Source organism: Lepidothrix coronata, unplaced genomic scaffold, assembly GCF_001604755.1.
Source record: "Lepidothrix coronata isolate B3197 unplaced genomic scaffold, Lepidothrix_coronata-1.0 Scaffold48, whole genome shotgun sequence".
Classification (NCBI taxonomy): Eukaryota; Metazoa; Chordata; class Aves; order Passeriformes; family Pipridae; genus Lepidothrix; species Lepidothrix coronata.
Window position 1 is genome coordinate 2,805,470 of NW_016690228.1, and position 11,490 is coordinate 2,816,959.

The following is an 11,490-nucleotide window of genomic DNA, read 5'->3' on the forward strand; positions in this document are numbered from 1 at the left end:
CAGCCCTGGGCTGTGTGGGAGCACAAGCTGCCTCTCCAGGCCTGTTTTCCCCAGTAGCTTCAAGAAAATTGGGTCAAGGAACATCCCCTTGTTCTTTGTTGAGACAATGTTCTTGTGCTGAATTGTCGGGGCTCTGCTGTTTAATTAAGCAGATAAGATGCCTTAGGGGCCAAGAACTCTCCTTGCAGCTGTACACAGGGAGAGGGCAGCTCCACATAGGAGGGCAGTTTGGGCTTGGAAACAGGCTCCAACGTCTGTTTAACTGGAAATGTTAGATGTGGACAGAGTAAAGGCTGACAGAGAGCAGCAGGTGCTGTGCAGGGCAGGAGAGGTTGGGCTACTCTTTGGGCTGTGTTCCTCTTGTTGTATAAGGTGTCCTCATGGCAAATATCAGGGAGAGTTTAGAAAATCCCATCACATGTCAAAGATGTCATGCAAGGAACACTTTGTATCTACACCCATGTCTCCTGGGTGTAGATTAGGCCATGCAGCTTTATTTTGGATCAAGTCAGAGAGTATGATTTCCTTTCATGCCGTGAAAAATGCAAATGTACAGCATCAGTACCCAAAGCCCAAACTTGTTTCAACAGCCTCCTCGTACAATGACTCCTCATTCCTTTTGACAGGATGACTTCTAACAGGAAAGACCTTACTAAAGTGCTGTCCAGAGGTTCTGGACTTAAATACAGAAGGCAGCATATAACCCCACTGCACTTAAAACTCTCAGGTTTTGTTGGGTGGTTGAACTCTTCTCAGGATTTCTCTGCTCCTGCCATCTCTTCCTTGCCAGAGTTATCCTTCTCTGATACTGTAGCTGTTTCCAAAAGCTGCCAGATAGGCTGTTGGCAAGAGGCTGGTGCATGCTAATGGAAAGGACACAGTGAAAGCAGATGATTTTGCAGAGATCTCATACCACATCACTTAAAACACTTTGTAGCATAAATAATATTCAACTGACAAGTCAGACTGCTTTCTAGGATGGTCATTAGATCAATGAAAAACCTAATGCCATTTGTGTATCTTTAGCACACCTAAAATAATTCTTTATGCAGTCTTAATTTTGAGGGTGTATTAACATAAACAAGAATTGTCTTAAAAAAAAAGAAGTCATCTTTTTAAATTTGCCGGAAGTTTTTACCACTAGAGGTAGTGCTGCTGCCAGGGAAAATAAGTTCACTCAGCAACAATCAAAAATCTGCTGAGTTTAAAAGGTAAAGTGATATTCTAATGCTACAGTGATTTGCACGTTTTCCTAATGGTTCAGGGTTGTAATTTTTCTTAGATGGAAATAACATGCATTCCACTGAAATGTCAGGTATTTGGGGAAGCTGAAACATACTCTTGCCTTGACAGCCAAAGTGCCTCACTTGAGTAGCTTTTTGGGATAAAAAGAGTTTGAATGATGTGTAGTCATCAGTCTGAGGTTGTTGCACTTGTTTCTTTGTTGTTTATTGATTCCTAGGTGCAGCTAATAAGAAGAGAAGATATACATTGTCATCTCCTGCCATCACAGAAGAAATGGTAATTCTGAATTTCAGCAGTCTAAAACAGGAACCCACATCTGCTACAGCAAAGGACTTATTTAGTGAAGTATTTTGACTGTGTGTTCAGAGAAAGACTTCCTCACAGAAGCAGTTTGCTTGTCCTTTACAGCTGCCTTGTTTGGATCTTGCCATTCTGTCAAACCAGAACTGTTTGCATTTGAAGCCACTTCAGGCAGAGCTGGCGTTGCCCTCGTGTAATGTGGCAATTACACTACAAATGCAGTAGGACCCTCCAAACCAGGCTGACTTGGTGGCTGTGATCCTGGCATGGGCAGAAAGAGCTTCCCTTTGGGGGCTCCATTTCTTTGGAAGTACAATGCCCCTCGGGTTTGCTTAGGGCTTGACATGGTTTCCACGAAAAACCGCTTTTGATGAGTCAGTCGGTCTTTTAAACCTGCACTTGTTTGTGTGAGCACACTGTGCTCATGGTAAGCCTGGCAGACTTTCATTGCAGATCAGGCAGTTCTGGACTCTGCAGATGGCCTTCCCAAGGGTTTGAAGCTATCAAGCAAACCTCCCTCTGGTTGCAGGGGGAATTGTTTTACAGGCTGTTGTTAGAAAACCTGTAAATAGAGCTTATTTTAAGTTTTGAGGTGATTCTCTTGGCTCTACGGAAGTGTGCGTGGGAATTCTCTTTGACATTTGGAGGGGTTGGGATTTTCTCTTTCTAGAGGAATTGGTGTCCAGCTTTCCTTGGGGAAAATAGTCTGCCTTTCCCAGGTCTTGAGATTAAAGGGAGTTCACATGAGGGGATGTGGATGATCTTTGCAGCATTTATGTAGTACTGTCAGAAGGGTTGGTTATTTTTCTCCAATAATTTCTCAGCTGGTATTATAACTGAGATTTGTTTGACCAGTTACTCACAGTATTGCTCTGTTTCTGGTCTTCTCCCACGCTAGTGATCTTGGAAATCAATACAAACACTGCAAATAAAAAGGTGAGGGTTTCCAGGATTTATCACTGTGGGATAAATTGTTTACCACTGTGTAAGCAATACACGTTTACACTGGTGGAGTTTTGGGACAGAACTGAAGAATTGTTCACAGTCCTGTGGTATGACGTGAAACAGGAGAGAATGACTGCATCCTCTCCAAAGGAAAACATTCCCCTTTTCCAAATCGTTCCCAGCATTACATCAGGTTTAGGGAGCTAAACATCATCTGCCCTGGGAGTTAGCAATAGACATTTGTTAACTTTTCTGCTATTTGCAAATGAAGTGATTAAGGAGGGTGGTGTCCCAAGTGTTGGGCTTTTCTTAGTGTTTTTGCTTTTTGCTTCCATTTTAAAAATTGAATGTCTGAAGAGGAATATCGCTAGCTGTGCAGAAAAGCTGACTGTATTCACAGAAATACAGGCTGCTTTCTATCTTTCTGGTAATGAAAACAGCAGTAAATGTTAGTATGATGTAAAAATATATTGTTTTGATTGTCTTACAGAAAACAGAAGAGAAAGCAGAAGAAAACCATTTCCAAACACTAAAAAGAAAAAACAACAGGCATAAAGGTGAGACTGACTTTATAGAGCAACTAGGAGGTATTATGATCTATTATGTTGAAGTCCAGAGCTTGGAGATAGCTGGTAGCAGTGATGCTGCAAATGTACCTTTATTGTTCTCCTGAGATGAGTGACTGTCCAAGCTCTGGCATGGCAGCCGAAGTCTGATTTGCAGAATGACTGTGGAGCAAACAAATGTCTGTGGTTTGGCTGAGTGAGACTTGCTGTGTGATGTGAGCTGGTGATTCACCTGAGAATGCCCCCGTTCTGGCTGCTGCATTCAGCTCTGTGTCTCCTGCAAATGGCGGTGCCTCTGCCTGACCTCCCTCCTCCATATGAGTGCAGCTAAATTTAAAAGGGAACCTGTCCTCCTTCACTTTAGTCTCCTTGTCCTGAGCCCCTCCTGAAGGAGAGAGGTGAGTTCAGCATGGTGGTGCTCTGGAGAGGGTTAGCTGAGGAGGTGCTGTGAGATGTGGGGGCAGCATATCTTACCTTTTGAAGCCTGGATGTACATAGGGTGCTTAACACAATGTAGCATTTTACTGCATAAATAGGATATTACAACAGTGAAATGGACCACAGGACCCGTCCTTCAGTGCTGCGCTTTTCATGTTACCCTGAAGCTCCTGCTGCAATTGCTTGTTGGGATTCTGCTGTCACCTGGAAGTTTGGAAGGTGCTAGTGGTGATTATTCACCTCCCTGTGGATATGCTTAGTGTATGGGCATGGTATTTCAGGTGGCCTGCCTACTGCTTTTTTCTGAATTTCTACTATCACTGTAAAGAACAGGGAATCTATAAAGAATCCTGAAATACTTGTAGGGCATCACATGTAAGTGAGATGACGTTTCTTTTCTCACAAATGTCTCCAGTAAAACACAGTGTTTTTAATGGAGACTGGCAGACTTCTGTGAACTGTCCGATAGCTCTTTCCTTTTGAACAGCCCATTGCTCATTGCTGAGACTTGTTGCTGACCTGCTGCTCCCAGATGAATTAAAAATAGACAGTTATTTCCCTAGCAGTCCAAATCTGACAAAGTAGGTCTATAAAATGGGCTGTAATAAACAAGTTTAATGCCTGGATCATTTGGAGTAAAAGTAGCCTTAATTATTACTAAATCCAATACTGATTCACTTCTTGCACTGTTTTCTGGTATGGTCCTAAGGATTGGAAGAAGGACAAGGAAGACAAATCACTTGCTTTCCTGTACTGGAGAGTTCCAGGAGTCTTTAGGAATGGTACATTTAGAGTTACTGAGATATTTGCTTTTGATGAATGAAGCTAAACCTAGAGCTTAGGGAATTTTACACCCAGCATAGTGCTTACATTTGCCAGACCGATTTTTTGTTCCCTTTGAAAAGGGCTGCATGGGTAGCTGGAGGAGCCAGAGATTTGCAAAAATATTTGCTACCAGAGGGAGGTTTTTCACCAAAAAGTTTTAGTTTTAGTTTCTGAAGACAGGGAGTAAAGCCCTCTTTACAGATCACTTGTATGAGTGTGTTTTTGTGTTTTACAGTCCAGATAGACCTTGTAAGGAAATGCAAACAGGCTGGGCTTCTAGATGACATATTTGAAGAAATGCTGGACACACTTCACCTGGCACAGGAAAAACTAATGGATGACAACACTTCAGAAACAGGTATGGAGACCCATGGGGGACTCTGCTTTCAAAGCAGAAATGTGGATCTGAATGCCAGGTACTTGGCCCTGGGCCACCTTCCTGGGGATACTGTAGTGCTAAATATAATCCTGTCTTGTTTCTGCAGCTGTGCAGTGGGTTGAGAATGACCTTCCCTTTTAAATGTTTAAAATTAAAATTCCAAGGAACTTTTCTCAACATTATATAAGAGCTGCCAACTGAGCATGCTCTAGTGAGACCTTCTGACTTGAATTTTTGAAGGCACCTTTTACCCACTGGTATAAACATAGGAAGGCTCAGAGTGGCCTCTTCTCCCAGGCAGTGAGAAAGAGAGAGGTCCTGAAGAGAACTGGAAGGTTTTATTTGGATTGTAAGTCTGTGTTGCTCTTACAGCTTCACAGAGGGACCAGCTGTCTGTTAATATCAGCACTCTCTTCTGAGTGAAAAATCTCTTGAGTATGTATATTTTAAGTCTTTGCCTGATTTGTTACAACTAAACTGTCAGCTCTTAGTGCCTATCTGGGGTTTTCATCAGTTTATCAGCTTCTATGAAGTACATTGTTCTTGGGGAATTCCAGTTTAATGTTGCTTTGTCCACAACACCGTTAAATAAAATTTCAAACCTTCCTCTCCTATTGTCCTCTCAGTTTTACAAAGTTATGAGTAATACCTTTGCATAAAGAATGCTATTTTATGCAAAGTAACTGAAGCACATGCATGGAAAGTGAAATTTCCCACCTAGATATGTCTTCCTTCACAAGCAGCTTGTGTGTGACATGACAGCAGCTGTTGGAAGCAGCAGTGAAGTCCGGGACACATTAGAGATTCAGAGTCTGCATCACAAAGGAAACCTCTTAATGGTCAGTTGAACTCTGTGAGCATTTTGTATTTTGCTTCAACAGAAGCTTCAGGTATGAAACTGCCGCATAATTCTTGGATGGTTTTTAACACTGAACAGGAATAGCTCTGTCCCACAAGTCACATGATCAGTCAGGGGAAACTGGTACGGTCAGCCCTGCCACCACACAGTCCTGACACAATGGAATGGAATATGACTTAAGTATATTGCTCTTTTTTAAATGGACTGTTCATGTGGTGCAGACCCAAAAAGGGAATTATTTTCTGTAGAGAACTAAAAAGAAAGTAGAATTGACAACTTGATCCTTCTTTCTCAATATAGGTTGTATGAGAAGGAAGACATCTTAAAACCTCAAGCAATCAGTATGATGGAAAATAAGTAACTACTGTTTTGTGTTACTTCTAATGTAGGGCTCTGTAAACCTTTACTTGGTAATATTAAATCAAATTATCTCTTTCCCCAGAATATGAAGAGACAGTAATGGCACTGTTTGACTGTGGACTGTTTGAAAATATACTGACAAATATTCATTCAGGTACGTGCAGAAAAACTGTTAGAACAGTAGCAGTTGGTCTGGGTTTTGGCATTGAAGCTATTCTGAGAATTTTGATAAAATTATAATTTAAAATGAAAATTCCAAGGAACTTTTTTTTCAATATTATGTAAACTCTTGAATAAAAGCCATTGCTACCTGAATCTTCAGAAATACAGCATGCCAATTTTGCTGAAGGGGGCAGGCAACTCAGTTCCACAGCTTTAAAAGGGTCTCTGCCCCAGGGGAACTCTCCTCTCCTGCAGGTTATTTTGGTTCCTTCTCTGCAGCCTCTCTTCAGTAGCTTGCCTGTGTTACAGCTCTGCTGCTGCCTGACAGGTGTTCAGACTAATACCTTTAGCTGAAACACAACAGCCAAGCACTAGCAGAACTTACCCTGGGCCTGGTGGCCATTCTGACATGCTTTGAAAAATAAGATGAGAATGCTCAGAGTGAAATGGAAACAAGGGCAGGAGCGGTTGCTTGGGATGACCAGTGTGGAAGGAAACTCTAGGGCTGATTTAAGCAACAAGGCTAAAACTTTTTCAGACAGGTGAGTCTCTTGCTCCGATTAACTCTTGCTCTCTAAGAGTTAGCAGCCTTGTTCTGACTTTTGCTTTAATTTATTACAGTGAAAGGGGCTTTAATTAGCTAACACTGAGGTTCAGTGTGTGAAGGCAATGTTTGCTGTTTTCCCTTCACTTGACTGAAAAAGCTAGGCTCCTCCCTTTAGTCTTCCGTTCTTGCACTTAAATCCCCTTTTCAGCAGTGGGAGTGTCTGGTGTTGCAGTTGTCTGACACAAGGTTCTGCCAGTGCCTCGTCAAAGGGCATTAAAACATCTCGGATTGGAATTCCTCATGTGACACAATGATCGTACTTGTTTCTTTCACAGCTGCATCAATTATTTCACCTTCTTCTCAGCTTGCAGGAAAATTTCTTGATATTGGCACCTACGTGCACACAATCATGTGATTCTTGTGGGTACAAGTTGTCCCCTCTCCCAGTTCCCCATGATTCGGGCAGCTCAGCTCTTCCTGTACCACACAATCTTCTTTTCTGATGCCACTGTCCTCCTTTTAATTTCAAGGTCAGTAATGAAAACACACATCAAGGCTGGTTCCAAAACTGATTGAAGAGGAGCTCTTAAAATGAACCAGTGAGAAAGGAATGAAAGTGAGACTGTAGGGAAGGAAGAATATCACCAGGTTTTTTTTTTTTGTTTGTTTGTTTTGGGTTTTCTGTTGTTGTCACCTGCTTTACAAGCTCTAGATAGGGAGTCTCTGTGGTGATGTACTAAGTCAAGGAAGAAATAAAGTAAGACTAGTATAAATACTGTGTCTTCTTTGATATTTTCCTGGAGCTGATGATTTTGGGTCATCTGACATGCCTTACCTTCAATCCATTTTTGCATTTTATTTTTTTCATTTGTTGCATTATCATGCAAACCCTGTTCTAAAGCCTTACATGTCAGCACAGCAAGGTTACTCTGAACTGTAACTGTTGATACTGCTATTTTAAATCCCTTTTACATGCAGGGATACACAGTTCTCTTGCAGCATGCAGCTTTACTGCAAACTTGTCTGCTTGTAAAACTTTCCATACAGGATGTGCTATCACCTCAGGAGCAGTTTCAAATTTCTAGGTCGGAGGTCCTTGTCCTCTTCTCCAAGGAAAAGTGACTTCCTTTAGTTTTGCTTTCAGTTCTGTTGTGCATCCTGCTTGGGAAGATACCTCTCTATCAGCTTCCATTTCCTCTTTGCTAGTCAGCCGTCTGTCCAGTAGCATTTGTTTTTTAGGGGGTTTGTAGCAGGAAATTCTGCAATTCAGTTGCACAGACAAAGGCCAAGATCCTTAATTTTAAAACTGTTATGCAGTTCCTCTACTGAGAGTCCACAGCACTTGTCTTACAGAAGATCAAGGGCAGTCCTTCCAGGCCCATGTCTCTCAGGCCATTCCTGATTTTAAAGAAATACATGTTCTTTCCCTTTAGGTCATTTCCTCTATGAGGTAGAAGGTTCCTAATCTGTTTCTGCCTTCCTATGGAAGCACTGCCATAGGCCAGCCATTCCCATCCCTGACATCTTTCTCTGGGCTATTTCTATTTCTGCCACATCCTTTTGGCAGAAGAGAAACTGAGCTGTATGTCTGAGCTGTAGGTCTTCCATCTGTAGATCACCCAAATGCTGAATACATCCTCACAGAACATTCTTAGTTGGAAGGGACCCATGAGGATCACTGAATCCAACTCTTAAGTGAACAGCCCCTATGGGGATTGAACCTGCAACTTTGGCATTACTAGCACCATGCTCTAACCAGGCTGTTTTGTTTACTTCTCATAATTCTTTAATTCATATTCAAATAGTCTCTAGGAGGGTTTTTTTTCCAGCTTTCACTTGTATATGTCCAACTTTTTCTTCAAGTATATGCCTGCTAGTTCTTGTGACCGCATGGGCTTGGTACCACATGGAAGTGCCATGAAGGTTGCCTGCCCCCCGCCCCTGCAGTGAAGGGGACTGTTTCCATTGTGGATTTGTCTGCTGTTGAGCTGTTAAAAACACTGTGAAGGGGCAGGCACAGGTTTTGGGGGGCAGCAGGGGGAAGTGCTGTCAAATATTGATGTCACCTGACTGCAGAGAGAAGGAGCCACCTGCTTCTCTTCAGTCAGAGCAAGCGTGGGGCACCAATGATCTGCTACCCAGAATTTTCCATGGGCAGCAGGCACCACCATCATTCTGGAGCCTGTTTTCAACACCCACACCCAGCTCTGGGTAATGTACTTAAAAACATGCACAGACAGCAGCAGTTATGGGCTTTCTACTGCAGAGGAAGAAGCAGCAGGGGGGGGTGGAAGGCCAAAGGTGCTTTGCTTTTTTTCTTTTTTTTTAATCAGTTAAGGTTCTGTAATTCCAAATGTCATGGGATAAACATCTGGAGATAATTTCCCACTCCACCCCTTTGGAGACATCCTCTTTCCCCCAAAAGAGAAAAAATGTTTTCAGTTTATATAAAATGTCTTTTCCTTCTTACCAGAATGTGAACTCTTGACATTCTCACACACTGAGAAAAACTCATTTGTTGTTCACAGACCAACCTTGCTGCTCAGAGGTCACCAACACCTCTGTGTGTCTTGTTAACTGAACAAAGCAGGTGCTTCATTTAAAACTTGCAATTAACACTGTAAGGTTTGGTAATGCTGCTGAATACTGACAAGGCCTGTTACCAAGATCTCACTGACTTCAATAATCTTTAACATTAGGAAAATGGAAGCAACAGAGAGAAGCAGAAATGCAGTCAGGCAGAGCTTTGCAAATAAGGTAAACACCTTGGTTAATCCCATCAGGGTACTGTCAATAACAATTCTGCCAGAAGCAGAATTAAATGCTCAAGTTGTAGTTTTGAGCGTAGAGTCATTGAATGCAGTTGTCCAAATCATCTCTTTTTAGGTTTAATTGTCTTGTATGCTAAAATCTGCTACTAAATTTACATTAAGACTGTAATTCAGAGATGTTATCTTTAAATATTTAAAATGCATCTTTTTCCCATAGAAATGAAATCTGAAAAGGGAATTGTTAAAGTTCATATGCCAGTTGGCACTGAGTTAGTAACTAAACTAATAATTTTTACATATGATGTGATGGTTTAAATTTAATCTCAAAACCAGCTACATTATGGATTTTGTTAGGTGGATGACAAAGTATGGGAACACGACTTTGTGCTTTCTTTGATGTATCAGTTGGGCTCTTTCTTCCAACACATGGTCCAGCTTTTCAGGAAGAGCCCAAACATACAGAGTGATGGGTTAAAGATGTTGCTGAAGAAAGGCACAGGATTGTAGTTTAAACTAAGCATTTGTAGCCTCTGCAGTGTTTATGCATATGTAACATGTATTTTAAATTAAATAAATAGTTATGTATGAATAAAGGCTTTTTTATCCTTTTCTTTTTTGTAATAGGAACAGAAGAAAAAATACAAGAACTTCTAGAAAACAGAAAAAGACTGGATCACAAGATAGAGCTACTGCAGGACTTAAAAGAAGTCCTTCCTACCCCAGAGAGCACAGCCAGTACATCTAGTATGCTGTCTGAATAACGCTTCAGTCTGTCTGTAATCATGTCAATATTTAGGATTTTCTAATGATAGAAACCCTAGAGCACATCTGGTTCATGTCTAAGTAAGTTCCCGCTCCCAAGACAGGGACATAAACAAGAACTGGGTCACATACTCATTTTTATACCTCAGTGATGCAATAATTTTAAGTTCTTAAAATTTTCAAATCATCTTCAAACCTTACTGTGTAGTACTTCAGTGTTATACGCTAAGTTTAGCTTTTTTACACCCTCCAGTGAAGACTTTTTGCTCCAAGACAAGGGAACACCAGATGCAACAGAACACTTGTTAAAAAGTTACTTTAACTGTGGAGCCCTCTCCTGACTGTGCCATAGCTGCTTCACTGTCTGTGTCTAGACAGTGATGTTTTCAGGATCATATTGGTGCTTTGGCTTTCCAAAGAAGATAAATGAGCAGAACTTGCACTTAAGGAAGCCTTTTGAATGTTGAACAGGACTTGAATTAAAAAAAACAAGTTATTCTTGTGTGACTGGTCAACGTGTAACTAGTTCTGCTGTAACGGCAGTGGCAATACAGTGTTTACAGGCAGACCAAAAACAGTTGGGCATTATCCTCAGAATATGTACAATGTCAAAGGGATCAAACACCGGTCTGCGTCTTCCTTTCTCCATTACGAAAGGATCCAACTTCCCTGTGTTTTGCCTTTAAAAAGTTGTTTGAATACAGAAAAGCATTGTTTGTCTACAAAAGGTGAAGTTCACAAAATAAAACATTTTTTAAAAAAGCTGTGTATGGAGTTGTGCTCACTGCCCCCCCTGCTGCATAGGATGTGACCAAGGAGGAGAACAGTGTCAGGCCCTGCTGTAACCACCCCATGCCTCAGGAGGAAGCAGAGCAGCAGCAGTGTTCCACTGCCCTCATGGTTTCATGAGAAGTGTAACATCCTGTTACAACAGCTGTACTCTGCCCCTGACCATTCAGAATTCCTGACGGGAGCTTGTTCTGTAGGACAGTGGGTATCAATAAGCACAGAACAACGTTCAAAACAAGCTCTTGAACTATTAGCTGTACCCCATAGAACAAAATACTAGTAATTTTAATTGCTTATACACTTCAGGCCTGCTGCCTGTCTGGGCCTAGAAACACCACCAGCTTACTGCCCGAGCCCAGGACTCAAGTGCCACTCGGAGCAATTCTGCCTAGAAAACGCCCCCCTAAAACAAAAGTGCATTAATGTGGAGCTCTGGTTATTAAAAATACACGATGAGAATAGTAGGTGTGTATGTCCATACATACCTGCTGTAGGGTTACAGTCACAGATGGATGACTTAATGAAAAAAATCAGATCCATAG

General features: G+C 41.6%; 1 protein-coding gene across 1 annotated transcript in view; it reads left to right on the top strand.

Moving 5' to 3' along the window:
- Positions 1–11,130, top strand: part of LOC108497410 (histone-lysine N-methyltransferase SETDB2-like) — a 49,396-nt gene extending 38,266 nt beyond the window's left edge. The window contains exons 19-24 of the mRNA XM_017814989.1: positions 1,463–1,521; positions 2,981–3,047; positions 4,555–4,677; positions 6,000–6,071; positions 9,326–9,383; positions 10,022–11,130. Of these exons, the coding sequence (XP_017670478.1) occupies positions 1,463–1,521; positions 2,981–3,047; positions 4,555–4,677; positions 6,000–6,071; positions 9,326–9,383; positions 10,022–10,142 (500 nt within the window). The 3' untranslated portion in view covers positions 10,143–11,130. The remainder of the gene's footprint in view (positions 1–1,462; positions 1,522–2,980; positions 3,048–4,554; positions 4,678–5,999; positions 6,072–9,325; positions 9,384–10,021) is intronic.
- The last annotated feature ends 360 nt before the right edge of the window (positions 11,131–11,490 follow it).